Here is a 26098-nt window from a genome sequence, read left to right on the forward strand (position 1 = left end):
CCCCCAGGAAAAGATTTCAATTCTGACTGGAGTTAAATAAAATAGTGTTTTAAACATTGAGATTAAAATTGCCTTTCTGAGTATTTCTTTATTCAAATTGTTGTGAATCAAAAGTAGACAAAAAAAAATGAAGTTTGAAAAAAGATTGTAGTTGGAATTATATGACACCAAGTCTTCATATATTGGAAAAGAGCTGTGAAAGCCTGGAGAAAGAATTGTGAGATTTGTACAGCCTTGAATTGACACCAAGCCTCTTCCAACTGCAGGAGGTTGACATGTGCTAGTAAACAATATAAAAAGAAAAAGAAGAAGAAGAAGCCCCTCCCTGCTTGTCCAGTGTGAACACGTGTGTTAAATGTGCTCTTAAAAACGCACAGTTTGCATGTTCTTGAACACGTGTCTAATGCCCAGTATGAACGCAGCTTAACGCAGAGAAAAGCAGCTAATGCAAAGTGTTTTGTAACGGAGAAAATCTGCTTTTCTCCGCAACAGAATCAGCTGATTTTTGATTGGTTGTGTAATTCGTAAAGCGTTGCATTTCAGTGCAACATTAATCGCATAAACGTTTGAAGAGTTACGGCAGTTGAGAGAAAATTGACAGTTGAGCTATAGCTGAGTGTTTAAGGGTAAATGTTGGCTAGACTGTTTTTATTAACAAAACTCTTCCCTTTATGGAAACAGATCTTAGAGTACTTTTAAGTGTAAATAATTTTTTCCCCAACATTTTCTTCTGTAGCAAAGTTAAAAGTGTTTTCCTCTTTTTGATACAGTTTCCTTGTTTTAATTTGTGTGATTTCTAAGGCAATGGTCAAGGGGAATTTGTTTTTAAATGTGGCACATGTGGATTATCACATTGCATTGGATGGGTCATAAAATATATAAAGCAAACCAGTCTGGAAAGATGATTTATTGGCTCTCTTCTGTCCAAGGCCAAATAGATTTACTGAACCCCGCCTCCCCCTAAGAGCGGCAGCGTGGGGCTAATATCTGAAAACGACGATGAATATGCCCCTCGCTCTGAGCACTTGTGTGCCTGCAGCCTTTTTTCCTGACAGCTCCTCCATCCCGGTGCTTTTGAGAGAGGGGCTGCATGTTGTGGAGGCTCTGCGCTGCAGAGCTTGTTGGCTCTCAGTGAATGAAAGCGAACATCCGTCCAGCTTATCTGAGAGAGCAGGCTTGGGCTTTTTGCCTCATAATTGCAGGCTGATACAAGCATGAACACACAGTAAAGAGCCTCTTTGAGGGAGGCTTAAGTCTGCCTCTCATTTCCCATCCGTGTCTGCGTCTGAGAGTCCAGATCAAAAAGAAGGAGAAACGTGGCATGAAAACTGGACTTTGGTTCAACTACCAGACACTCTGTGAGCACATAAAGCTCATGAAAACCAGGGCAGGTGACTCCACACTGTCTCAGTGAGCAGCTCCTTCTCACAAACCTAAGCTCCCAGCATTTTTGCAGCTTTTTTAGCAGTAAAGTTCCTGGTGGCCTGTGTTTGACTCCTGAATCTACATCCCCACCCTCTTTGCCGCCCCCTCAAACTTCTCTGGAATGAAATGTTCTCCTCATAGCTCTTCATCCTCTCGCCCACCACCCAAAAAAAGAAATAAACTTTGAAGTGAGTGGTAACTCCGAGATGTCCTGACTGCTTTGTGGCTCAGATCTCTGAATGCTAACAGACCTGTATTATTATCAAAGAACACACTGGGCCAGGACCAAAGCCTTCAAAGGCCATTCAGAGATCAGTTGCAGCATACTGTTTATGAATCAACAGACGAGAGATTTTTTTTCTTTATTTTTAGATCAATTCGGATTGAATTTTAGTTATTTGTTCAGTCTTTCTTTACTACTAAAATGTGATACCTTGATAGCATTGACAATGAGGAAAAGATTGTTAGAATCTGATTTGTGTACTTCTGAGGAGCTCCACAAGTGCTGTAGACGTTGTACTCCACCTGTGGGACTTTACTTGTATGAAGACACATCAACGTTCTTCCTTTTCATTCTGATTCTGCTTCTTCAAATCCTTTTCTGCCAACTTTAGGATTTGTTTTTAGCTAATTGCTGTCGTTTTTTTTAAGTGCAGTGTGTGTCATCTCAGGGACACTGAATACTTACATCTTCTGCACATTTTTTCTTTGATGGAAGAACGCTACATTCACACCGAGCATGTGTTCAAGAGCGCGTCCATTGTGATGGTCACGCTGGACTGTCACTATACCAGATACTAGGGCATGACTGCCTCCTACAGTTAGAAGAGGCTTGTTGCAAAATGTCAAAGCGATGCAAATCTTTTGAATCCTGCTCCAGGCTTTTTCTTTCACAGCTTCATTCCGATATAAGACAGACTTAATGTCATAGAAATCCAGCCGGGCACAAACCAGAATTATCAATTTCTTCTTTATGATCAATTTTCCAACAAATGTTATTTCCATTAATGAAAAGGGGCGCTATCCAAATGTCCCTGATTGGTCTAAGTTCAATTGGTTTAACTATCAATGCACGTTCAATGGCCACGTGTTTTGTATGCGGAACCTGAAAACAGTCTTAAAAACTTGCATATGACGTATGAAAGCTAGAGTTTAGAATGTGGAAGCCTGAAACAGCGTATGCGCGCGTTTACATAGACCTTTTGAAGAAAGTGGCTGCTTGAATGTGCGTTTCAGAGGTCAGTCTAAACATAGGTTATGTTGCTTTCACACTGGGCATGTGTTCCTGAACGCACCAAAGTGCATTTTGCTGTCGCTACTAGATACTAACGCACTAATACAAATACCTGGACAGGCCCACCTTCTGACAGAACCAATTAAGTTAAGGTTTAAACCTCCTTTCCAGAACAGATGTGTAGGGGCAGAACGCACTGCCCACAGTTAAGTTCATTTGTTATAGTTCTTCAGATTTGTTGCCGAGTAAACCATGTATTTTATTTTACATATTACATAACAAAATGAACTTGATGACTTGTGCACACATTTATTTTCTTTTGTTTTGACTAATTCTATTCTTTTGAGTTATCTCCGATGGCCTGATGCAGAGGCAGGAGCAGGACAAGTCCCTGATGAGGTGACAAAGGGAGGAGCTGGACAACTTCCTGAACACTTCCATTAGGAAATGATCGATGGGGAAGACAAAGTTTATTCTTTAGTTTGACTATTGTTTGTATTTTTGAAATATGTTATACTTGTTTAGAAGCATACATTCAGTTTTGTTTGTTGAAGCTTTAAATTACTAGTAATTTACTTATTTAGTTAATATTTAGGTTTAGAATGTTTTGTATTTGTACTTCCCTCCCTATTGTGTCATTGGTCTGATCAGCCTTTATAAAATCTCTCTGTTTCCTGGTGGTTGGACAGTTTTGGTTCAGTCAGTTTGAGCTTTTGTTTTTGATTCTCTCAGTTACATTTTTATTAAGTTGACCCCATTTTAATCTAGGCCCATGCCTTTCTTGTGTTTGGTGAAATAAAACCTCTAATTTAAGATCTTTTTTGTCCTGTGGCTCAATCTATGCCTAGTGAGCCCTGATGAGATAGTACACTCCTTTTAAGGCATGAATGCATTTTTGTTTTCCACTCAGATTTGTTAGTTAACCACTGTTTTAGTCAACAATGGGACTATCAGCATGATTTTCAGGGACGCTCCCAGAAAAACCAAACAAATGGATTGCGAATGGATTGATTCCATCAAATGAAAGTTGATGCCATGTCCACATTAATGAGCAAAGAAAAAAAGAAAAGAAAAAAAGATTAAATGTGCGTCTGCTTGATTCCACTTTTAAACAGTTCACTTACAGTTCACAAATACTGTTGCAGTAAAACTTCACTGCCTAGCAGGCAGACAACAGCTCAAACTGTCTAAAAGTTACACATTTTATAAGAAAATGATTACAAAAGAATATCATCGTACAAAGAAGTGTTCCTGGATTGTAATTCATCTCTGTTTGGGACGAGGAGGATAAGTTCCTCTGTCAGAAGAAGGCTTTGATGAAGTTGAGGACCTAAACAGATCGGACAGTGACAGGTGGAGAGTAGCGGTGTCCCCTCCCTTCTTTTTCTTGAGACCCCCAAGAGAAGAGTGGAGCGAGAGGTGTAGTGACAGATGGGGAAGGCTCAAGAGGAGGGATGGCAGAATTCATTAAACCACGTCTGGATGTGTCAGTGTGAGGCTTTTTTGCATGTTCAAGAACCTGTTTATGATGCATGTGCGTCTGTGTGAGCAGCTGACAAATGGAGGACTCTGACTTGGTTTCCGTTTTTCCATGTGCTTTAAATTCTAACAAAACTCACGCAAAACAAGGGGGGAAGGGCAGGGTTGTGTTTGGTCTTCAAGGACATTTTGACACAGGCAGGTTTACACCAGAGCCTGTTTCCTCTTATGGCCGGTCCTATCAAGAGAACCCTGGTCTTCTTGAGAATCAGGGTTTCTGTTTACTTGCAAAGGAACTCTGGTGGGGTTCACTTCAGTGTAAATGCAAACAGACTTTCCATGAACCAAAGAGAAGAACATCAATGGGGGGAAATGACCTAAGCTTTGTGTGATAAGAGGAGAAAAAAAACTGTGTGAATCTGAATAAGCAGGAATAATGTAAAAGTTTAAAAATAAATAGGATGTAGTGAGGAGCTGGAGGCACTTATTCATATACGATAGAGAGAGGGCAAACAAGACAAGCCGCTTTTCCCTTTTCTTGTATTTTTCTGTCCTGGTCAGAGCTTATTGCGCCCTCTAAAGGGCAAATGTTAGAACTGGTTTACAACATTCACAGCGGTGAGAAAGCAAAAATGTGGGAGTTAATATTATTCACATTTTTACTTCTTCAATATAAATCAAAGCAACTTCATAATAAAATTGAGAAAACAACTATTTGTTGTCTGCCAGTGCATGCAGGTTCATTTTAAAAAAACTTTTAAAATTAACTTGATGTGAAGGTTCTCATTTATCCACGTGATGTCATCTTGAAATCGAGGCATGGCATCAAGACTTACTATGTTCTTTCTTAAAGCATTTCACCACCCATCCAAAAACCCATCTTAAAATTATTTTTGTTTTCTGAAGAAAATAGGAACTTCTGCTCAAGGTTTAACATTCGTATAGAAAGTAGCAGTATGATCTTATTTGACTTCACTCAAAGAACTTTTCTTCATCTTGAAAATCCAAATTGACCTTTAACTGTTCACTTCTGTCCCTTTTAAAATCTTTAATCTATTTTTTATTTGTTTATTTATTAGTTTAGTTTATTTAATTTATTGTTTTATTTCAAGCATTGATTGTACACAATATAACAAAATCACTCAGATATTTAAAACTTATTACAGAAATAATGAAATGCATTGATTAAAAAAGGTAAATGTTAATTGTGTCTCATAATCATGGACATTTTTGCAGTAATGTATATGATACACATTAGATGAATTAAATACAGTGATTATTAACTAAAGTCAAATAGAGTTTGATTTACGTGAACACAGTTATTCCCTTGAAATTAACTCTTATACCAGATTAGACTTGAAAGTGTAAATATGCTTTTTCACCTCAGGATAAAAATATTAAATCTGGGATTATCCATGTTCAGGAGCTATGTGTGACATGCTGATTTCATTCTATGAGGTAAAGGTCAATAACAATCAACTGAAGCAGAGAGTTTAGACCAGGGGTCTGCAACCTTTAATGCTAAAACACCCATCTGGTCCAGTTTCATACTGACCAAAACCTAAAGAGAGCCGCAAAGTTCCACTTCACTGTTTAGAAAGTTACACTTTATTTATGCTTTTGTGACCATTACACCGTTATTTATAAAACATACGCTTTAAATACATAGTTATAAAAGTGTTATATTTTTCTAAATATAACAATCAAAAAACTTTTTCAACTTTCGACAGAAGCACATCCAAATTCCTTTCAAAATAAAATGCACCCTGTGTCAATTCCTCACAGTGGAGGGATAAAAGAGGCAGATGTGGCTCTGGAGCCTCAGAATGTAGACCCCTAATTTGGACTTAAGCTGAACTCTGGATGTTTGTTCCACACATTAAGACTTCTTCGTCCATTTGCTTTCTTCATGGGGTGCCACAGTGAGCAGTCTGTTTTAATCTTTCTTTAGTTTTTTTTTCCTTTTCTACAATTTTCATCTAGATTCATGAATCTCTTGTTTTTTACTGACCTTTCTTTAGTGTTGCACAGATAAAATATTGTGATCTTCTTTTTTTCATCATCTGATGAAAATGAAATTTTCTTCAAACAACAAGGAAAACTAACTGAGAACCCATCACCCATTATTTAACCAGCACCCATGGTATTACAACTGAAGATGTAACTAAATGGAAGATGAAGTAATAGTGAACAGGAAGTCACAAGCACGCTGACTGGCATTCTACAACTGTGATTCTGGAGTGGAAACATCCAAAGAGGGAGATAAATGAGACATGGCACCTCCGAACACTAGGTGGCAGTAGACCGCATGTGTTTTGGCTCAAGTCTCTATTAGTTACTAACTTTTCTCCAACCAGTTTTTTGTGCTACTGCAGGGTAAAGGCAAGATACACACACACACACTTACACACACGCACGCAGGCACACACACACCTACACACACAGGAACATCAGCAGGTGGTAGCTGTTGGGTCAGCAGAATTTACCAGCTGGTGATGGCGTGTTGCTGCTGCTGCTGGAAGGCTGATGGACTTGTGATCTTCGGGGTGAGGGGGGGTGCAGCTGGGGCAGGGAGCTGATGACTGACGGAAACAGGTAAGGGTAGATCTCGGGTGTGTAGCGGCTCATCTGGACCAGTGAGGGACTGCTGCAGGACTGAGTGCGGCTGGCGGTCTTCATCACAACAGAGGGTGAGGGGCACACTGAGCACTGAGGCAGTGAGGTGGGGGGCCATCAGGTGTCCTTGATGTTGTAGTTAGTATATGTGGAACCGGCTTGAAGGCACTTCAGTTGTCCTGACATGCATAAAAGGTCGATTTGATGTCACCCTTGCCGACACAGAGACTTCGCCTTTCAGCTCTGAAAAGCCAAAAACAGAAAAAACGAAGATGAGCGTCATCTCTGCAGTTAAAGTTTTGTCTGACACAGGAATGGAAGTACAAAAACTTGGATGAAAAACAAGATGTCTTCGGATTTATGCAATGACCTGGTGGTGATGGTCTATCGCATTGTTTTTCAACCAGTGTGCCATGGGAGATGGTCAGGTGTGCAGTGGGAAATTGCCCTCATTAACTGATCTAAAAACATTTCCCATCTCCAGGATATCAGCTCTGTGTTCATCCAAACAGGCCCTGTTAAAACACTGAGTAGTTAGGAATATGAAAGATCGTAAAATACCTTTTTCTTTGTGTTTATTTGATTCTATTAAAGACATCTTGATAAGAATGATGGTACCGCGATTTAGCCTTAGCTTCAGACGTTTTCGGAAAAGTCCCGCCCTTTTAACTGTCTCCACCAATCATTCTTGGAGGCTTGATCACACGTCATCAGTCTGACCAATCAGAAGTGGTTAAAGTCTTCACTTCCTTGTTCTGATTCTGCTCATAAAGTCACTCAGTTCTAACACAAATACCAGCTAAAGCTTGTCTTTAGCGGTGTAGCTTTCCACGGGATCTGGTATCAGACCGTGGAACAATTGAACAAAATCATGAAGCTCAGAGAAGCGAGTCTGTCTGCGTTCGGCGGCTGTGCACTACATCTCCCATGATCTTTGGGTTAAAGTGACAGCGTCTCAGCACACAATGAATCTTCGTTGTCAAACGTCTTGAAACCAAAACAAACATGCATCAAACAGTTTTTAAATCTTTAACTTAACTTTTATTACATCTTTTAGAAAAAACAGCTACAACTTCAAGCTTTTTCTGCCACAATTGCAATCACAAAAATTCATGTTAAATTGCGAAGGGGCTGTAGATCAATACAGAATATGAGTTTCTCCTTTTTTTTATCTTTATTTTTGGATGCTGGTGTGCCGCAGGATTTTTGTCAAGGTTAAAGTGTGCCGTGGCTCAAAAAAGGTCATAAAACACTGGTCTATAAAACCAGTTTTTATTTAAGTAGAACAAGAAATGGTGAAATGGTATCCATTGTATCAAATTCAGAATAAATAATAATAATAATAATACCGGTAATAATAACAACCTTTATTTTTATAGCATCTTTCAAGATAAAAATCCCAAAGGGCTTCACAGTAAAACAAGGAAAACACAGAATATAAAAAAGAATTATGAAAGCTGCTTTTTAAAAGAAAACACAGAGTCTGCAGATCTGAGGCTGAGAGATCCTATAAAGGTTGTGTCCTTTTTAAATGATTCTTTTATTGTTTTATGCACTTTGAATTGTCTGTATACTCCACTGTATACTCTGTACAAATAAACTTGCCACTTGCCTATTGTTGCAGAACATCACTTTCAAAACATTTCCTCATATTCCTTAAATTCAAAAAGTTTGATGCCTTTGAAGCATCCTGGTGTGCTAGATGAATACTGGCTAGACATAGAACAAAATCTCTGTAATAACCTAGATATTTCTAATTTACCTTTCTTCAGTTCTAAAATTAAACAACACAATTGCTACAAAAGTTTAAACATCAGCTCATCTCTAACAGCCTGGTGGGATTTTCTCAAAAAAAACAACCTCACATTATTTCCATGTAAACTTACCCCATTTGGAACAACCCTGACATTTTGATCAACAAAAACATGATTCATTTTGCTTCATGGAAGAACAAAGGAATCCAGCAGTTCAAGCATATAATTCAGAATAGAAAATTTATGTCCCTCTCAACGTTATCCTCAACCTATGGAATTAATATAAACAAATTTCTAGAATATCAGCAGCTTAAATCAGCTATAAGCTCTAAATACTGCCTGACCCAAATAGACCTAGACCTTCCCCTTACAGTAACACATTTCATTGACCTTAAAAATCCCAAACTCACCTCCAAAATTTATAAGTTGATATCTAACATAGATGAAACAATTTACTTACCCATGACAAAATGGGAGTCTGAGCTATCATTGAATTCTAGTGATCAATTTTGGCTACAGATCTGTTTGAATGCCTTTAATATGACCAAAAGCCCTAATCTGCAACTTATTCAATACAAGATTCTCCACAGAACTCACTACACCTGACAGAGGTTATTTAAAATGGGTCTCAATCAGTCTGCTATATGCACACAGTGCATAGGTAACAACATAGACGACTATTTGCATGCATTGGGGTTCTGGGGCCTGGGGTCGTCTGCCCAGCGCCCGTGGGCGGTAGTTGGCGCGTGGCCTGGCCCCCCGGGGGTCGACGGCAAGGGTTAAGGGGTTCACTTGGGTGGGTTTATTTTATTATTATTATTATTATTATTTATTTTATTATTATTATTTAATGTATTTTGGGGTTTGTTTTTTTCTGGTTTTTTTTTGTTTTTTTTTGGGGGGGGGGGGGTGCGCTAGTCCTTAAGGAGGCCAGGGTATGAATGGTGGGGCTGGACCCCCTGCCCCTCCGCTCTGGCACCCGGACCCTTCCTTGCTTGCTGTCTCTCGGCGCTACGAGGCTCTGGCCTCCAACTGCGGCTGGCTTGCCGCTTCCTGGCTGCCTGGCCGCTCTGGGAGGGGGGGCGCCAGCACACACACAGCAAATACACACCACTCACAGAGGGACCCCGGAGTGGGGGGCTCTGCGGCTTGGCAGCGGTGGGGCCCCCCACACTGGAGACCTCCTATTTTACCTGCAGCACACACACAGCACTCCCACACCTCCATACATGGGTGGGGTCGGGGGGGAGGCGGCCGGTCTTCACCCGCCTGGTCCTCTCGGGGCGGCCGGGCTTATGGGTGGCCTGTCGGCTGCGGGAATGGACGGGCATACGGCGCTGGGGGTCGGCTGGCTGGGGGGGGGGTTACTGCGTGGCGGCGGGGGTTGGGGAGGGTAACCAGATGATTGTGAGTATGTGTGCGTGAGTGCATGGGTGGGACGGACCTGGGGGCTGGCTCGCTGGGACCCTCTGGGGCTTTCCCTCCCCATCACAGAGAGGGGAGGGCACTGAGAGGGTTGGGGAGGGGGGCTCAGATGTTATGGCGGGGGGGGGGGGTTGTAGTGTGTAGGGTTGTAGGGTTATGGGGGGTGGCTGTGGGTGCGTGGCGATCCCTGGGTTGCTCGGGTCGCGTGCCTGGGCTGGCTTGCGGAGACGGGGCGCCGGTGGGGTGGTGGGCGGCTCATGGGTTCTGGGGGCCCCGGCTTCGTCCTTGGCCCTTGTCTCGGTGTCCGGCGCCCGGTGGCCCCCATGGCTGCCGCCTGGTACGGCTATGCGCTCCTGTCCTGTGGCCCGGGGGCCGGACACTGGGTTCGCTTATGCCTCTGGGCATTCGGGGGGCCCCTGTAGGGGGGCCTTCTCTGTGCCTGGCTGTTGGGGTGGGCGATCCCCTCTTCTCCCCCTCCCGCCCCTCTTCCCCACCTCCCGGGCTGCCTGGGTCCGGATGCTGGGGGGGCTCCTGGCCTGGGAGGCTCTCCTCCCCTCTCCTGGTCTGGCTGGTCTGGCTGGGTAGGATCTGGTTCCCCTTATGAACACACGGTTCACGACAGCAGCATGCATGTATCTCCACCCCCACGTGCACGTGCACACTACCACACTGCTCCCTGTCTGCTTCATCCCTCCTCCTTACCCACAGTGTATTGATGGACAGATATTTTTCGCTCATCTTAGTGTCAGATTTTCTCCTTTGATGTAACATTCGTCTTTCCAGCAGATCTGGTATAATTGTTACAGCTTAAAATAATAACTTATTCAAATCAGTGCTTGTATCCCCCACCTTTTCACCTTTCTTCCTTTTACTCTCTTCCACCCCCCACTCACATTCTTCCCCTCTCCCTCCCCACACACACTAAATGTAACAAATAAATAAAAGAAACAAATACGACAAAAAGGGGTTTATACAAATCTACACTTTAGTTTCTCGAAGCTATATAACCTCTTTTTGTGATAGTAAAACCTGTCCAACACAAAAAGCCTTCAGCTCTAATCTGTTTGCTCAGCTGTTGGACAGAACAAGTTAAAAAAAAAAAAAAAATTTGATGCCAACTTAAAGGCCTAGTAAAGGCCGGTCCATTAAATTACTGTCTGACAATTGAATCGGTCAGCGGCACAAAGCGGTCTCAGGGGCTTCAATTCAATTTATTTGTGTAGCCCAAATTCCCAACAACAGTCGTCTCGATGGGCTTCGTATAGGTGATTGAAAAAGTAAAACATAAAATCAAAAGGATCATGAATACATAGAATTCAATAGGAAAATACTTAATTGAACTAACAAACTGACTAAACTAAAATGGACATCCCTGCCCTTAGACCCTCCTCCGTGGTTAGGAAAACTCCTAGAAAAACGGATTCCGGATTAAAAAACGAAGAAACCTCAGGGGTGTGCACATTAAGGAGGGATCCTCCCCCAGGACGGACAGACGATTTACCAGAACTCATAGAGAAGAATTAACTTATCTAACGCTACAACTAAATATATAAAGTCCAGCAGAGGAGCTTCATCCAGACGGAGTTGGGGGGACAGTCGGGGGCGAGGGGAGAGGGAAAGAGGGACAGTACATGAATCGCACTGCACCAAACAGAGACATGGAGAACTAACTAATGAATAATGATCAAGAATAGAGGAGAGAGGAAGGGTAAAAATAGATGAGAAAAGAGGACAGAACCCCAGTGCACCATAGCTACCCCAGCTTCAAACTTCTAGCAGCCTACTAAAAACAAATTGATATTGTTTTTAAGTTTAATTTAAACACATTAACATTAAGTTAAATTATCTCTGAATACTCTGAGATTAACAGTGTTCTATTTGGATGGTAAGGCACTAAGAGGTCTTTGATATAGGATGGGGCCATACCATGTAAGGCCTTGTAGGTTAACAGGAGGATCTTGAACTTGAAACCCTCAAACCCTCAACTGGGAGCCAGGAGTGATGTGATCTCTTCTGTTAGTTCCTGTTAACAATCTAGTTGCTGCGTTTTGAACAAGCTGGAGACTTCCTAAGGAACTCTTAGGACACGCTGCTAACAAAGAAATACAGTAATCCAGTTTAGACGTAACAAACGCATGGATGAGTTTTTCAGCATCACTCTTAAGGCCCGGACACACCGGGACGAATATTCGCCAGGCGTTATTCGCCAGCGTTTTTCGCCACGTTTTTTGTGTTCACACCCAGGCGATTTTCGCTGACGATGAGCCGAGCGAACATGCAATTTCATTCCCTGACATTAGATGGCACTTAATGTAAACAGAAATACTCCTGTACACAAGGTGGCGCTGCGCAACTTTACGCTTCTTTAATTCGCTTTTCACTCAGAAGAAGAGAGCAAGTATTTACGCGCTTGTCAGAATAATACAAAGAAATACATGAATATTTCAAGCACCAGTAGCTCCAACTGGTGCTTGGTTCGGGGATATTTTAGAATGTCCGTTATTATTTCTTCGCGGCAGTGTAGACGCTACTTGGCGTCCATCTTCTTCACTGGTATGTGTGCTCAGCAAGGCAGTTTTGCGTTTGAGCGCCCCCAAGTTGTGTTTTACTGTAACTTCAGAAGCTCCAGACACGTGTGCGATAGCGCCATTCTCATTGGTCGAATAGATTTCGACGAAAAAAAAAAAACGAACCCGAGGCGTTTTTTTTTTTTACGCTTTGACGCGTGGCGTTTTTTCGCGTCGGTGTGCACACTCTCATTGGTGCCCTTTGTTTAATAACGAGGCGTTAAACGTCGGCGAAAATCGCCGGCGAAATTCGTCCCGGTGTGAACGGGCCTTTAGAAAGTGTATTTCTGATCTTAGCAATATTCCGCAGGTCAAAAAAGGCAATTCTACACGCCTGAGATATGTGAGCCTTAAATGATAAATCCTGGTCAAATGAAACCCCAAGGTTTCTGACTGTGGAATTGGGGGCTATACTTACCCCATCCAGAGAGACTATCTGAGCAGACAGAGCATTTCTGAGGTTTTTAGGACCTAGTATAATGACCTCAGTTTTTCTGGGTTCAAGGGTTTGTGTCTGAGACAAACAAAAAAGAGGGGGTGCTCTAGTAGGCCACTATTATTCAAAAAACAAACAAACAAACAAACAAACCCCAGAGTTTTCTGGGTTTCAGGGCCTTTAAGGTAATGAACTACCAGGTGTTCACCTTTTGACCAATTCTCATTTTTAGTATGACCTTCCAGGCCAAACCTATGCTAAATGTTAACCCTTGTACCATGACCCCACCCTTACATTGATGTGTTATTACTACCATGACAAAGGTGGATAAAGGTGGAAAGATTTCATGTAATCCATGGACACCAGTGTGGTTCACAAATCATTGAAGAAAAAAGGTTCAGCGCACTGTCTAGTGGGTCTAGATGACCCAACTCCCAATGGTAAAGGAACTAAGATAGCACAAGGGTTAAGCAAGGAGTCTATGAGCCTTTGGAACAACCCAGCCATAGAATCAAACCCACAACCTCCCACTCACCTGGAGGCCAAAGGAGAAGAAGAACTAGGTTCATTTAGAAGTCAGAAAGAAGATCTGAAACTAATAACGACATTGGATACTCAAAGAATATTTTTTTCCGACGCACAGTTGTTTGAAGTTTATCTGAATGTTTTGATGGTATCAAGCACAATAAATTAGGAAAACATTTGCAATGCAACAATCAAGAACATTGTTTTTTGTTTATTCAAAATTGTGAGAGCCTCAGTCCATTTGTCCGTCTGACATCCTTTTCATAGGAGGTCATGCTTTAGAACTGACATAAAAAATAAATGTTATCCTAGCTAAAATTATTTTAACCTTTAACAAATGGCAAATCTAAAAGTAAGTCTTTAGTGACTGCAATCGTGGAGTTCTGAAAATACAGAAGCAATTAGGAACAGTACTAAGAAAACTTTTGTCATGCTACTTACTCGTTGTCATGGCAATGCACTGCAGTTCATTATAAGAGCCCCATAAAATTCCCCCTCAGTCTAAAAATACACCACATCTTTTTGATAATTACTCCAAATTGCTTGAGAAAATAGGATGAACCATTCAGACACAGGTCATATGCTTTTGTTTGTCTCGCTGGTTTTGTTCTGGCGGCATCAAGTGTTTACTGAAAACCAGCTTCAAAGAACTCCTCAAACCTCCGTCGACAAACTCCAGGTAAAGTGGTTAGAACTTAAATAGGATTTAAAGAAGAAGCAGCTTTGATGGTACAATATGTTTTGTTCTGAACAGCAGAATGAGCGGTGAGCAGGCCGTTCTGTGACCTCTGCAGATTTGAGCAAAGCTAACATCCTCTGGTCTGCCTTCACTCTATTTCTCCAGCTTGGCTTTATTTTATATAACAAATACAGTATGTTCTCTGGTACCTGTTTGACCTCATGTTGTAACCCATGCAGCAGCTCCCACTTCATCCGTCAATTACATGTTCATCTTTTTAGGTTATTATCTGTACATCCATCCATCCTCGGTTTGTTCTTGTGAAATCTATCCTTACCCATGAATCAACTGTCTAGCCTTCATCAGTTCATCTATAATCCTTCCATCCTGCTTCTCATTTCTTTATCCATCAGTTATCTTTGCATCCCTATGTTTGTTTTTCTAACCATCTATCATTCATCACCCATCAATGCTTTTTTTAATTAATCATTTATGCATCTATTGTATCTATGGTGCATAGGGCTTTTCTGCCTTGATTAAGGCTCAAGAGTCACAGTGCTGTTCACCCCCACGCACACATTCACACACTGATAGCAGCAGAGCTACTATGCAAGATGCTAACCAGACCACCTGAAGCACTGAGAGGTTCAGTGTCAAGTGCAAGGACACTTTGACACATGGGCAGGCAATATTATGAATCAGCTAAAATAAAAAAAAATCATTTCAATTCAGGATTGACTTGGTTTTACAAACTAATGCAAATAACTGACAATGGAGGAGTTGGGTTTGTAACATCTATGCTCTCAGGCTGATTATTTCTTTTTGTTTCAGTTACAAATAACAACAAGCATCTCTCACATTTATGTGTGCTACTTTGCTGTTGCTTGGAACGTTTGTGGTTTAAGATGAGGCATAACCTTACGTTAAGATTCAGTTCACTCTACATTCAAAACTCTTTATCGTCATTACAAATATAGGAAATAATGATGAAAAAAGAGTTCTTAAACACACATCCATAAGTTCAACAGTCAGTGTTAGGGGTACACAAGCCATTTTGAGTATCGTGGTAGGCGTTAGAGGGAGGTGTTGATCATGATCACACTATCAATACATCTTTTTATGTTGTCAAAAACAGACTCTGTGTATTCCTATAGAATCAATATTTTTCTAAATGCCCCCTTACAGAAAAAAGTACAATTTCTGAAATTTAGTAATGATTTATATGTTATTACAGCCTTTTTGTCTAGGTTGTTGAGTTCTTGAAGCACATTCTCTCTGCATTTCTGGAGGAAGGATCCTTTGAGGACATGTTCCTCATCATGGCTGTAATGACAAGTGGTGCAAACATGAATCAGAGAAAGGTCAATGGACCTGACCGGTAACATGGGAATTGACAGTCATATGACTAAGGTAGGAGGGGGCATCAATACTATCCACATCAATTCCACAATCATAACAGACGGACATGACCTTAAACAAGGGAACATCCCACTTCCATCTCCACGATGTGGGTCATTCATTGAGGAAGGAGGTCTTGGTCAGTGTGACCAACATGCAGGGAAGCAGGGATTTTCAGGTTTCTAATGTTCTGGAACCATCTAAGAGAATCAGGAGTTTAAAAGCATCCTTCTTTGATTCAAGAAGGAGTTCACCTATGACGCTCCAATGAGCACATCAAAAAACATGAGGCGACAGGGGACCTGTGAAGCTTAGTGAAATACAAAGGGAGGTTTTTGCTGCTTGAGCTCAAACTTGATTATTCGGTTTCTATTTTTTTTTTTTTTTTTTTTTTTTTTAACTTGTCCTGTCCAACAGCTAGGCAAACAGATGAGAGCTGAGGGCCTCTTGTGTTGGACATATCTTATTTTAACAAGAGGGGTTATTCATCTTCAGACAAACCAAAGGTATGTCTGAATAAACCCCTCTTGTAATTGAGGCCAAACTTTATTAATTTCAATCATGTTTGAAAATCTTTGGTGTTGGACCGGACGGAAAAGGAAAGAGGGGAAGAAGAGAGAGGGACGTTAGAGAGAGGGGGGGGGGGGGGTAGGAGGGTGATAATAGGAGGGGAAGGGGGGTAAGACCATGAAGCAGCATAGAGCAGACAGGTTTACTGGTTGTTTATCATTACGGTACGGTTCAAATGTAGTACAAAAAGGGCGGGGCCTGTTCACACACACTCAAATATTATCAACACACCTGCTAGCTGCAAAAATGTCCACATGTCAACATGTACACAAAACAGATAGTGTTCACGAACGCATACTTATGCCTTTAAACCAACTAGTGTGAAATCTTTCATTCATTCAATCATGCAAACTATTAGTGCAAAGGTGAGCTAACACCAGTGCTCAAGTGAGTGTTTATGTTCTTCTAAAATGGATGGTGGAATGTGAAAAGAAGGAGGAGGAGCGCCCAGCCCCCCCCACACCCAGACCCCCGCCGCAGCAGCAGCGGCAGCCGGAATTCCCCCAACGCCACACGGGAACAGGCAGGGAACAACCGCCCCCCGGGCGACCAAGACCGCCACCCAGGCCAGGGCCAGCAGGACCGCCGCGAGGCCCCCAGAGCAAGAGAGAAGGGAGGCGCGGAGGGAAAGAGAGCGCCGCCCCAGCCCAGCCAGGAAAGCAGCCCCCCCGCCGCGCCGGAAGAGCCCAACGCAGGGCCGCACCGGAGAGGGACACCCACAGCCCCAGACGAGCACCCCACCACCACCCAGGAGTTCCGGGCATCCCCCCGCCCCGACCCCAGGTACGAGCCAGGACCCCCCAAGGGAGACCCGCTCCGCACTCCAGGCAGCCACCCACCCGGCCCACGGTTGGTCCAGGTAGGAGCAAGGCAGGGGCCCGCCGCCCCCGCCCAGGAGGGGGGAACCCCGGGGAAAAAAGGGCGGCCCACAAGGGGTGTTATAAATATGGCCCGACCAGGCTCGGCCATGTTGGAAGTTTGGCGGGGCCCAGCGCCCAGGGGCAAGGACCAGGACCCACCCCCCAGGGACACGAACACCCCCGGCTCAGGTGTAATATGAACCCCCCCACCGTGCGGAGAGAGCACCGCCGGGCCCAGGGAGCCGGCACCCAAGGGACACGGCCGCCATCGCCAAGGGGCCCGCACCCCCCACCAGGGAAGGGGTAGGGGACAGATGGACCCAGGTCCCACCTTCCTTGTAAAATGTGTGTGCGTGTATGGGTGTTTGAGAGGGTGTTTGTGTGCATGTGTGTGTGTTTATGTTTGAATGTATATATTGAAGGGGGAGGGGTGTGTGTACTAAGGGGGGTGCAGTTAAAATTGGCGAGTAGGGCACTAAGGGGACATCTCCTGATTACTCACAGTGATGTCCCCTCACCTTCCACACCAAGGGGCCCTAAATGTCTAAGGTGCGGTTAAAATTGGCGGGTAGGGTGCCAGGAGGACATCTGCTGCTTGCTTGCAGTGATGTCCAAGCACCCCCCCTACCAAGGACCCTACATGTCTAAGGTGCAAATAAAACCGAAAGAGGGGGGGCCCACTCCATACGGCAACCATAGGAGGGGGCCCACTCCCAAGTAGCCCCCCCCCCAAGGCGCATCGCAGGCTAGACCCCCCACCCCCTCACCCTAATATGAGGTTATATGAGGAAGGGGGTAAGTTGGGGACAGCTGGTAGACTGTCCCCCGGTGGTCAAACAGCCGTCCCCCAGCCCACCCCCAGCAAAGGGGCCAGGGCCACCCAGCCCAGGGGCTCCACCCCCGGAGGCGCCGACACCCCAGGCCCGGCACCACCCAGCCCACACAGAGAGAGAGGAGCCAGAAAGCGTCGCCCCCCCCGGAGCAAGCCCAGGCCCCCACCCCCAGACGCCGGCCCTAGAGGAGCTCTGGTCAGGCCTCGACGGGACCGAGGAGGCCAACCGGCCGAGGCAACCACTGATTGCCTCAGCGGAGACCCCGACCCGCTAGCCCCCCGACCCGTACCAATAATGGGCCCCCCTCCCCCCCAGAACGCCCCCCGACAGGACAGGGCCGACAAGCCCCACACCCCACCCTACCCCAGACCCCGCAGCCGAAGCGGGTGACACCCAGAGCGACCGGGGGCCCCGAGAGGGTTGTCCCGTCCCGTCCCAGAGCCAGGGAAGGGCCGATCCCAGCCCCAGGTGCAGATGGGCAGCCCATCCGGCGCCGCAGGGCCCCCCGCCAACCCCCCCCAGCACAGGCAAAGGGACCACCCCCCCAAGCCAAGCCAGACCACCACCCCACCCCCCCACCACGCACCCCCACACCCAAGCCCAGAGGACCACGCAGCGCCCCAGCCCGCCCCACCCAGGCACCGAACCCGACCCCCCGACCAATGGAGCCCCCCACCGCCCCCGCCAGGCACCGGAAGCCCCGACCCCCACCCCAAACCACGGCAGAAGGGCAAGGGGCAGCGACGACCAAGCCCCCCACCCCCTAAGTCATGGAGTCAACCACAGGAGACCAGAGAGACTGAATTCTTTCAAAGTTACTTGAGCTTTGGGCTGACATTTTTTCCAAGCTGATATGATCAAACAGCAGATTTCGGTGTTGACTTATGTTTATATTTTTCTTGTTTTTCCAATTTATTAAAATAGTTTTTTTGGCAAGACAAAGAGTTATGAAAATGATAGATGCTAATCCTTCTTCTATATCGATGGCACTCATGTCACCAAGCACACAAAGTGACGGTGAGGCAGTGATTGAAACCTTAAGCCAGACTGATAAATCGGCACATACCTGCTGCCAGAGAGCCTGGACAGGAGTGCAGAACCACAGTGCGTGCATGTAGCTGTCAGGTAGATTATTATCACAGTGCTCGCAAATGTCTGAGATTATTCGGTTTCTGAAGGATTGAAGGTATTACACTTAGCTATGAGAGTGAGATTGTCCACCAATCACATCACACAATCACATAGAAGACGGAAACTGACAGGAAGCTATATCCTCAACCAAAGATCATCTACGACAATTCTGTCAAGAAGCCAGCTCAAAAGACAAAGCAGGAGGAGGAGGGTTGTCACCAGGAGAGCTTGAAATCAGTGAGGCTTTGTTTTGAGGGACATCAAAAAAACCTGAAACCAGGCAGGACAGTGTGAGGTAGATGAGCAGGATGAAGCACTTATAGAAAAAGAACCCACAGGATATAGTAACTATTGACACAATAGTTACTATCATGGCTCACTATTGAGCCAACAAAATAAATAAACAAAATAAAATAAAAAAGAACAAAGAACTGGATAATAAAACTATAAAAAAAACCCTGTCTTTTTTATAGTTTCTGTAGAGTGGCAATAGTTCATTTCAAATTCTCCTCTGAGTTGTGGGTGGGATTGTTGGCACAAAGCAACCACGCCCCCTCTTCCCCTCTCCACTAATGAGAACTCTGAGTTTGGAGTCTGTGGCCTGCCAAGTGTATTTTCTGTCACAAACATGCTTTTTTAAAAATAGCATTTTTTTTCGTCTGCTTCTGAATCATGATGATTTGAAGAAAGAAGCACAAAAAAATATAATTTTGAGTTTAATTCTCTTAATATATGTACTCCATTATCAGAAAAATGCCACAAGACCAAGTTAAAAACACCAAAAACACAATTTTCATCAGAGGGAATCTTTAAGTCTGTTAGGGTGTTTTGATCTTTGATGAAAACGTTCTCCGCTTTGCTGCCTTCGGCTCATAAATGCAGTTAGCATTTCTGCCGCTGACATCAAATATGCTAAGCTTTTTATTCCTTTGGGGCTAGACGACTAGCTTTTATGGCAGTGTGATATGAAATATTTGATAAAATAAAGCGCTCCAAAAAACGAGCACAAGAATGCACAATAAGCTTCAACAGCAATGTGGTTTGAGAAAGACAATCTTATAGACCCTTACTGAGGGGTTTTTCTTTGCCCATAAGCTATCATGGCTATGAATCCTTAGAATAGACAACAGAATGTGGCTCTTGTTCCTCCTGCAGCTGCTGTCATTGGAGGACAGTTGCAGGTCAGAGGACGAGGACCAAAGGCCAGAGATATGCATGAGGAGCTTCTGCAGCTGCTGTTGATACTCTGCCTCTGAACAAGTCAGATGCTGAAGACGTTTTGAAAGTGCTGCTTTAATCAACACTTTTCCCGATCCTGTCCCAAATGGGACCAACCTGAACATGCGGGCTTCAGCTCATGTTGCAGCAGTGTGTGTGTGTGTGTGTGTGTGTGTGTGTGTGTGTGTGGGGGGGGGGGGGGGGGCAGTGAGAAGAGGTAACTGCAGTGCAGAGGAGGTGAAGGGGGGTTTATTTACATATCTTACAAAAGAGAAAAAAATTAAGAAGCACAGCTTCATCCTTTCAAGCTTATTTGGCAAAACCTCAAAATTATTCAGTAACTTGAGGCTTTGGTAAATGCAGATTCACAAAAACTATAAACAGCTATATTTTTTTGACTAATTTCAGTCCAATTAATTAGACACACACTTGAAATAGAAAAGAATAGAATAGAATGTCTTTGTTTATATGGCACTTTTCTCAGAACAAATCACGAAGTGCTTTACAAAAGGAGCATAAAATCATATAAAAGCACAAAGAAGTAATAAAAACAACAATAGTAATAAAACAAAACACAGTAAAACGTAGTAAAACAAGAAATAAAATCAACTAAAAGCTCTCCTGAATAAAAACGTCTTGACCTGAGATTTAAATCACTCGATCTGAGTCAATCTGATGCAACAACAATGGGAGGGAGTTCCAAAGATGAGGAGCAATGGCTTGTATGAGAGATCTTCTCTAGTCTTAAAGTGGGTTTTTGGAATGCTTAAAAGATTTTGGTTGGAACACCACAAGGATCGGGCCGAAGAGTATGGGGTTAAAACGTCAGATTTGTCCGTCGGAGCTTGACCATGCCAGACTCTAAAAACTAGAATTTTAAAATCAATTCTAAATTTGACAGGTAACCAATGTAAAGCAGACAACAGAGGAGTCATGTGTGTGTGTTACTGGTTCCTGTTAAAAGCCCTGCTGCAGAGTTTTGGACAAGCTGAAGACGGTTTAGCCCTTGTGCTATCCCAGGCACTTTACCATTGGGAGTTGGGTCATCTAGACCCCACTAGACATTGTGTTGAACCTTTTTTCTTCAATGATTTGTGGTCTTCACTGGTGTCCATGGATTACATGAAATCTTTCCACCTTTAACCACCTTTGTCATGGTAGGGAGAACACGTCAATGTAAGGATCGGGTCATTTGGACCCCATAAGAAAGCACAAGGATTAGGGGATGTTTGTTAAAACAGGTAAAAAGAGAGTTGCAGTAATCTAAAGGAGAAGAAATAAAAGAGTGGATCATTGTTTCCTGGTGGAGGTAGTTTCATTAGGTATCAGATTTTATTTACCGTAGTTGGTTCTATCTATTTAAGCTCTGTTTCAGTTGACCATCAGCCAGTTGCAGCCTGCATGCTTCAGGCACGTTAGGAAACTCCTGACAGACACAGAAACAACTAATTTAATCAGTTTAATAATCTCATCTGAACTGGGAATTCTTTTATATTCGTTAAAAAGAGGCAACACTGGACAAACCAAAGATTTTAATGACCAAATGTTGGATGCAGTTTTGTGGTCTACTGCTGTGCAGGCATTGATTTTTTTCTACCGGAAACAATAGAACTGTATTTTTTTAACTTTAACCCAAACTGATTTAATAAAACCTTTATTGTGTCTCACAATGAATTGGATGCACATTTTAAAAGTGCATTTTTTGTTGAGCTGATGTTAATGTTTGTCTCTGAGAAGTAAATAAATGTAATTATAAAATATAATTTCATGCTCATTTAGAATTTATGATTAGATATGAATATGTGACAAACATTTTAAAGCTATCTTATTTTAGCCCAAAATCATCAAACAAAAAACACAAACAAAGCTTCAGGAAGTGAAAACTCATGCAGAACAGAGGGAGGGTCTAAGGGCAGGGATGCCCAATTTAGACTAGTGATGTTTAGTTTAACCATTACCTGTTGAATTCTATGACTTCCTGTTCTTTATGATTTCATTTTTGTTACACAATTATGCATGCCACGTTTTTGGGGGTTTTGCATAAAAAACAAAGATGCATAGTTCATTTCAGTGGCAGCATTTCCTGCATATAGGCACTAGAAGCACAGAAATTCTTTTTTTTTCTTCACGCTGCAGTTGCACAGCTCCTGTCCCACTAGAATATTATGAAACTGACCTAATTTTGAAAGCTTGCTGCAGGCAAAGATATGGGCTCTTTTGTACTTTTAGTTTCATACTGAATAATTGATTCGACCCTCCTTTCCTTACAATCCTGAGCCATTGTGGATGGAATTAGATTAATATGTGTCATGGTATGTGTCAGTCCAACTGCATGCTTGCAGTGCTTTCGGTGCAGTCCCATTTTTGTGCAAAACTTTCACATAAGGCCAAGTTTTTGTCTGTTAAATCAACAAAAGGATGAAGCTCAACAACAATCGTTGGAGAGTGACATCAAACTTTGTTATTACTGAGCACCAAGAGGTTCTGAGAGGATCATAATACATGATGTGCCACTGTGAACATACCTGGCATAATATCACTCCCCCCACATATACACATTGGCCACCCTCACACAAACGCTGACATGCATGCCTCAGGACTCTTGCACATTCTGTTTGACACCTTTATTTAAGTGCTCTCCAGCAGCCTGGGGTCTGATGAAATATTCAGAGCAGGATCCCCGTGCCTGCTGCTGCCGCTGCTCCTGTGTTAACAGCCCCCCCTTTAATTAAAGCAGAGTGAGCTCATGCTGGAGCCGCCTGCAGGCAGAGGCCGGCAGAACCTGCTGCAGATGGCCATTTGAGGAAGTCACAGAAATATTAAGAGGGAAAAGAGACAAAAGGAGGTTCAGGTGAGTATTTTGCTGTGAGCCTCTCAGCTTCACCTCCATCCCTGCTCACTGGGATGGTTCTCCATTGCTAAAGAAACTAGAAGGCCCTGAACTGTGTTTGATGAAGAACTAGAAAGTGCCATATTGAGACTTTTATTGGGGTAAATAAAACGTTTCTTTAGTTTTTATTGAGCCTGATATTTATAATGCTCATCAATGTTACACATGTTTTTGAACAAAGAACACAACAAACTTCTCCTAAACTACAAGTGATAAACATGGATCCCAAAACATTGATTGCTCCTTTAGGAGGACTTTTGTTTTACATTTATTTCATTCAATGTTTACAAGTGTAGCTTAGGAAGCTCGGTATCTAGTGAAATATACCAGCATATAGCAAATCTTTTTAGTAAATTTCCTGTCTGCTTCCACATCATAAGGTGGGCACCCTAAATTTGGTGAAATAAGTCAAAAGTTCCTAAAATAAGAAGAAAAAAATACTTTAAATTAGCAAAAAATCTTCCAATATTTGATTTGATATGGTGTATTTCAAGCAACCAAATAAGAATAGTACACAAAACATTACAATCATCAGTTCATACAATGAAACTTAGGATAATTAAACATAAAATTAAATACTGTTGAAAGAGTGGAAGGAAGCGAATTTATATAATCCCACCCCTGTTCGACTGTAACCATTTTATTACATGATTTATCATTATCCGGTTTATAACTTTATCAGACAGAATAAAAAAATTCTTAGGTATCAATAAAGCACATGACAAAGATGAATTATGAGAAGACATATGGTTTTACTAAGAACTCCTATTTAAAGAAAAAGAATTCCATTCACCAAGACATATTATTGCTTTTAAAAACTTTCTTGATAAATTATTTTTCTTGCAAAACAGAAAATAATACAGTTTTTCTTCAAACAAGTTTTTTTTAACTTTAAGATTCTGTTTTTGCAGTGTACTCTGGCTGGTATACGGGAGGAAGAACAGACATTTTTTCTTGAAAGGCAAATCTTAATAACTGAATAAATAATCATAATAGTAAATATGTGAACACTTCCCTGCTGTAACTCGTTGATGCTTATTTAGTTTCCTGAGACATAGGAAGCTATCTAGTATATTAGCGCAACATATGAACAATTATCGTGACAGTAAACCATAAAGAACATGCTAACAAGTCAACTAAATGCTCTATATCACTTCAAATCACTAAATCCATTGCATTATTCATCCTCTGTGTCGCTTTTGAGACATTCCACCAAACCCAGCATAAGACTGAGCAGTGCTTCTTCTTCTGCATTGCTGTCAGTAGCAAATACTGATACACACACCTACAGTGCCCTCTAGCGGGTTTTGCTATTTATATAAAAAAAGTCACATACAAAACGCACCGAGTATAAGTCGCACCCCAAACTACGCAAAAAAATGCGATTTATACTATGAAAAATTCAGAACTTCTTTATGTTTTGTTTCACTAGTTGCTTTGTTTGTCCAGTGGTTCATCCAGAGATCTTGAAATAAACCCTGACAGCTCATTTTTATAATGTTTCACAAAGAAAAGACAACATTTGAATGCAGGAACAGCTGATTGGACTGCAGTGCCTGTGTCTGGGTTGAATCTTTGACAAAATCCATAGAAATGCGTAAAGGATTTGCAAACATGGCACTCTGCTCCTTTGCGATGGGATGTATTTTGAACGAGTAAAAACCCCAAATCACAAATGGAGAAGACCTTTTTCATGGATTTTCTTTGAAGCTTTAATAATAATAATGGATTCGATTTAACTGTGTTTTTTCAGAAGCTCAAAGCACTTACAATGTGTCCATTATTCATTCACTCCTCATTCATATTTGGTGATGGTATACTGATGTAGCCACAGCTGCTCTGTGGCAGACTGACAGAGGCGTGGCTGCCCCCGTCAGGCCCCTCTGACCATCACTGGGACATTAATGCGCATTAACTCACCAGTGTAGCCACAGTGGAGGCAAGGAGGGGGACGTTTCTTGCCCAAGGACACAACAACAGTTGACTGGGGGAGTAGGGATCGAACCGCCGACCCTTTTATCATTGGATGACCTGCTTAACCGCCTGAGCCACTTACAACAAACTTAAGCCCCTCCACCCAAAAAGATGAGCTCGGAGGGCTTTGAAAATGTTAAACTGCCCCATGCAGATCTTCATCCCCCTTTATTTGGCTTTCCTCCAGATCATCCCATTATCTGCTCCGACTTTTGCACTCTTCTAATGTTCTTCAAAACAATGCTAAAACGCCTTTTGTTTATCATCAACAAATTAAAAATTGATCACACCGAGTAAATGTGTCTTCAGTTGACAGCTGAGATGAAAAATATAGCATTTATCAATTGCATGGCAATATCTTCTTTGAGACCTCCTGAGTATTGATTAGGTTTGACAGCTTCCGTTGCACTGATGAATCTGGGAGGGAGGCGACGTGTCCCTGCCTTCTCCAGGGTTTCATCTATCTCTCATGCTCCGGTCTCCAAGCAAACCTCACACCTAAATGCTTATTTAAATGGGACACAAATCACAGAAGACAAACGCCTGCCCGAGTGCCCTGCAGCATCACTTCCATATCGTCACCGTCAGCTTCGGTCCCACAAATGTGATGAGCAGAGAAGCCTAAGCGTCCTGATGACGTGAATTATGATGAGCCTCTGCAAACAGCAGCTTTTTAACCCTTGTGCCATCTTAGACGACCCCACCCTTACATTGACGTGGTATCCCTACCATGACAAAGGTGGAAAGATTTCATGTAATCCATGGACACCAGTGAAGATCACAAATCATTGAAGAAAAAAGATTCAGAGCACTGTCTAGTGGGTCTAGATGACCCAGCTCCCAATGTTAAATTAACTAGGATAGCACAAGGGGTAAAGAAACACACCAGCTAGAGCCTCCATGTTTCACAGCAGCATTACAATCTTTTTTTGCACATTTTAACAAAATGTGTTGCAAAGAAAAATGTTTAATTAGATGTAAATCTCAACATAAAAATGATGCACATGCAGAAGCCGGCGAGCTGAACCACATTCCAATCAGAGCTGCAGCCGCCTTGTCTCAGCAGGACCATGAAATATATGAG

The 26098-nt window shown here is 42.9% G+C and overlaps 1 protein-coding gene across 1 annotated transcript in view; it reads right to left on the reverse strand.

Annotated features, from left to right (window-relative positions):
• Positions 1–26098, reverse strand: part of LOC100125515 (retinoic acid receptor beta) — an 85125-nt gene that overhangs the window by 42943 nt on the left and 16084 nt on the right. Inside the window, exon 2 of the mRNA XM_020707234.3 lies at positions 6625–6997. Coding sequence (XP_020562893.1) covers positions 6625–6817 — 193 coding nt within the window. The 5' untranslated portion in view covers positions 6818–6997. The remainder of the gene's footprint in view (positions 1–6624; positions 6998–26098) is intronic.

This window comes from Oryzias latipes, chromosome 11, assembly GCF_053564925.1.
Source record: "Oryzias latipes strain Hd-rR chromosome 11, Olatipes_Hd-rR_3.1".
NCBI lineage: Eukaryota > Metazoa > Chordata > Actinopteri > Beloniformes > Adrianichthyidae > Oryzias > Oryzias latipes.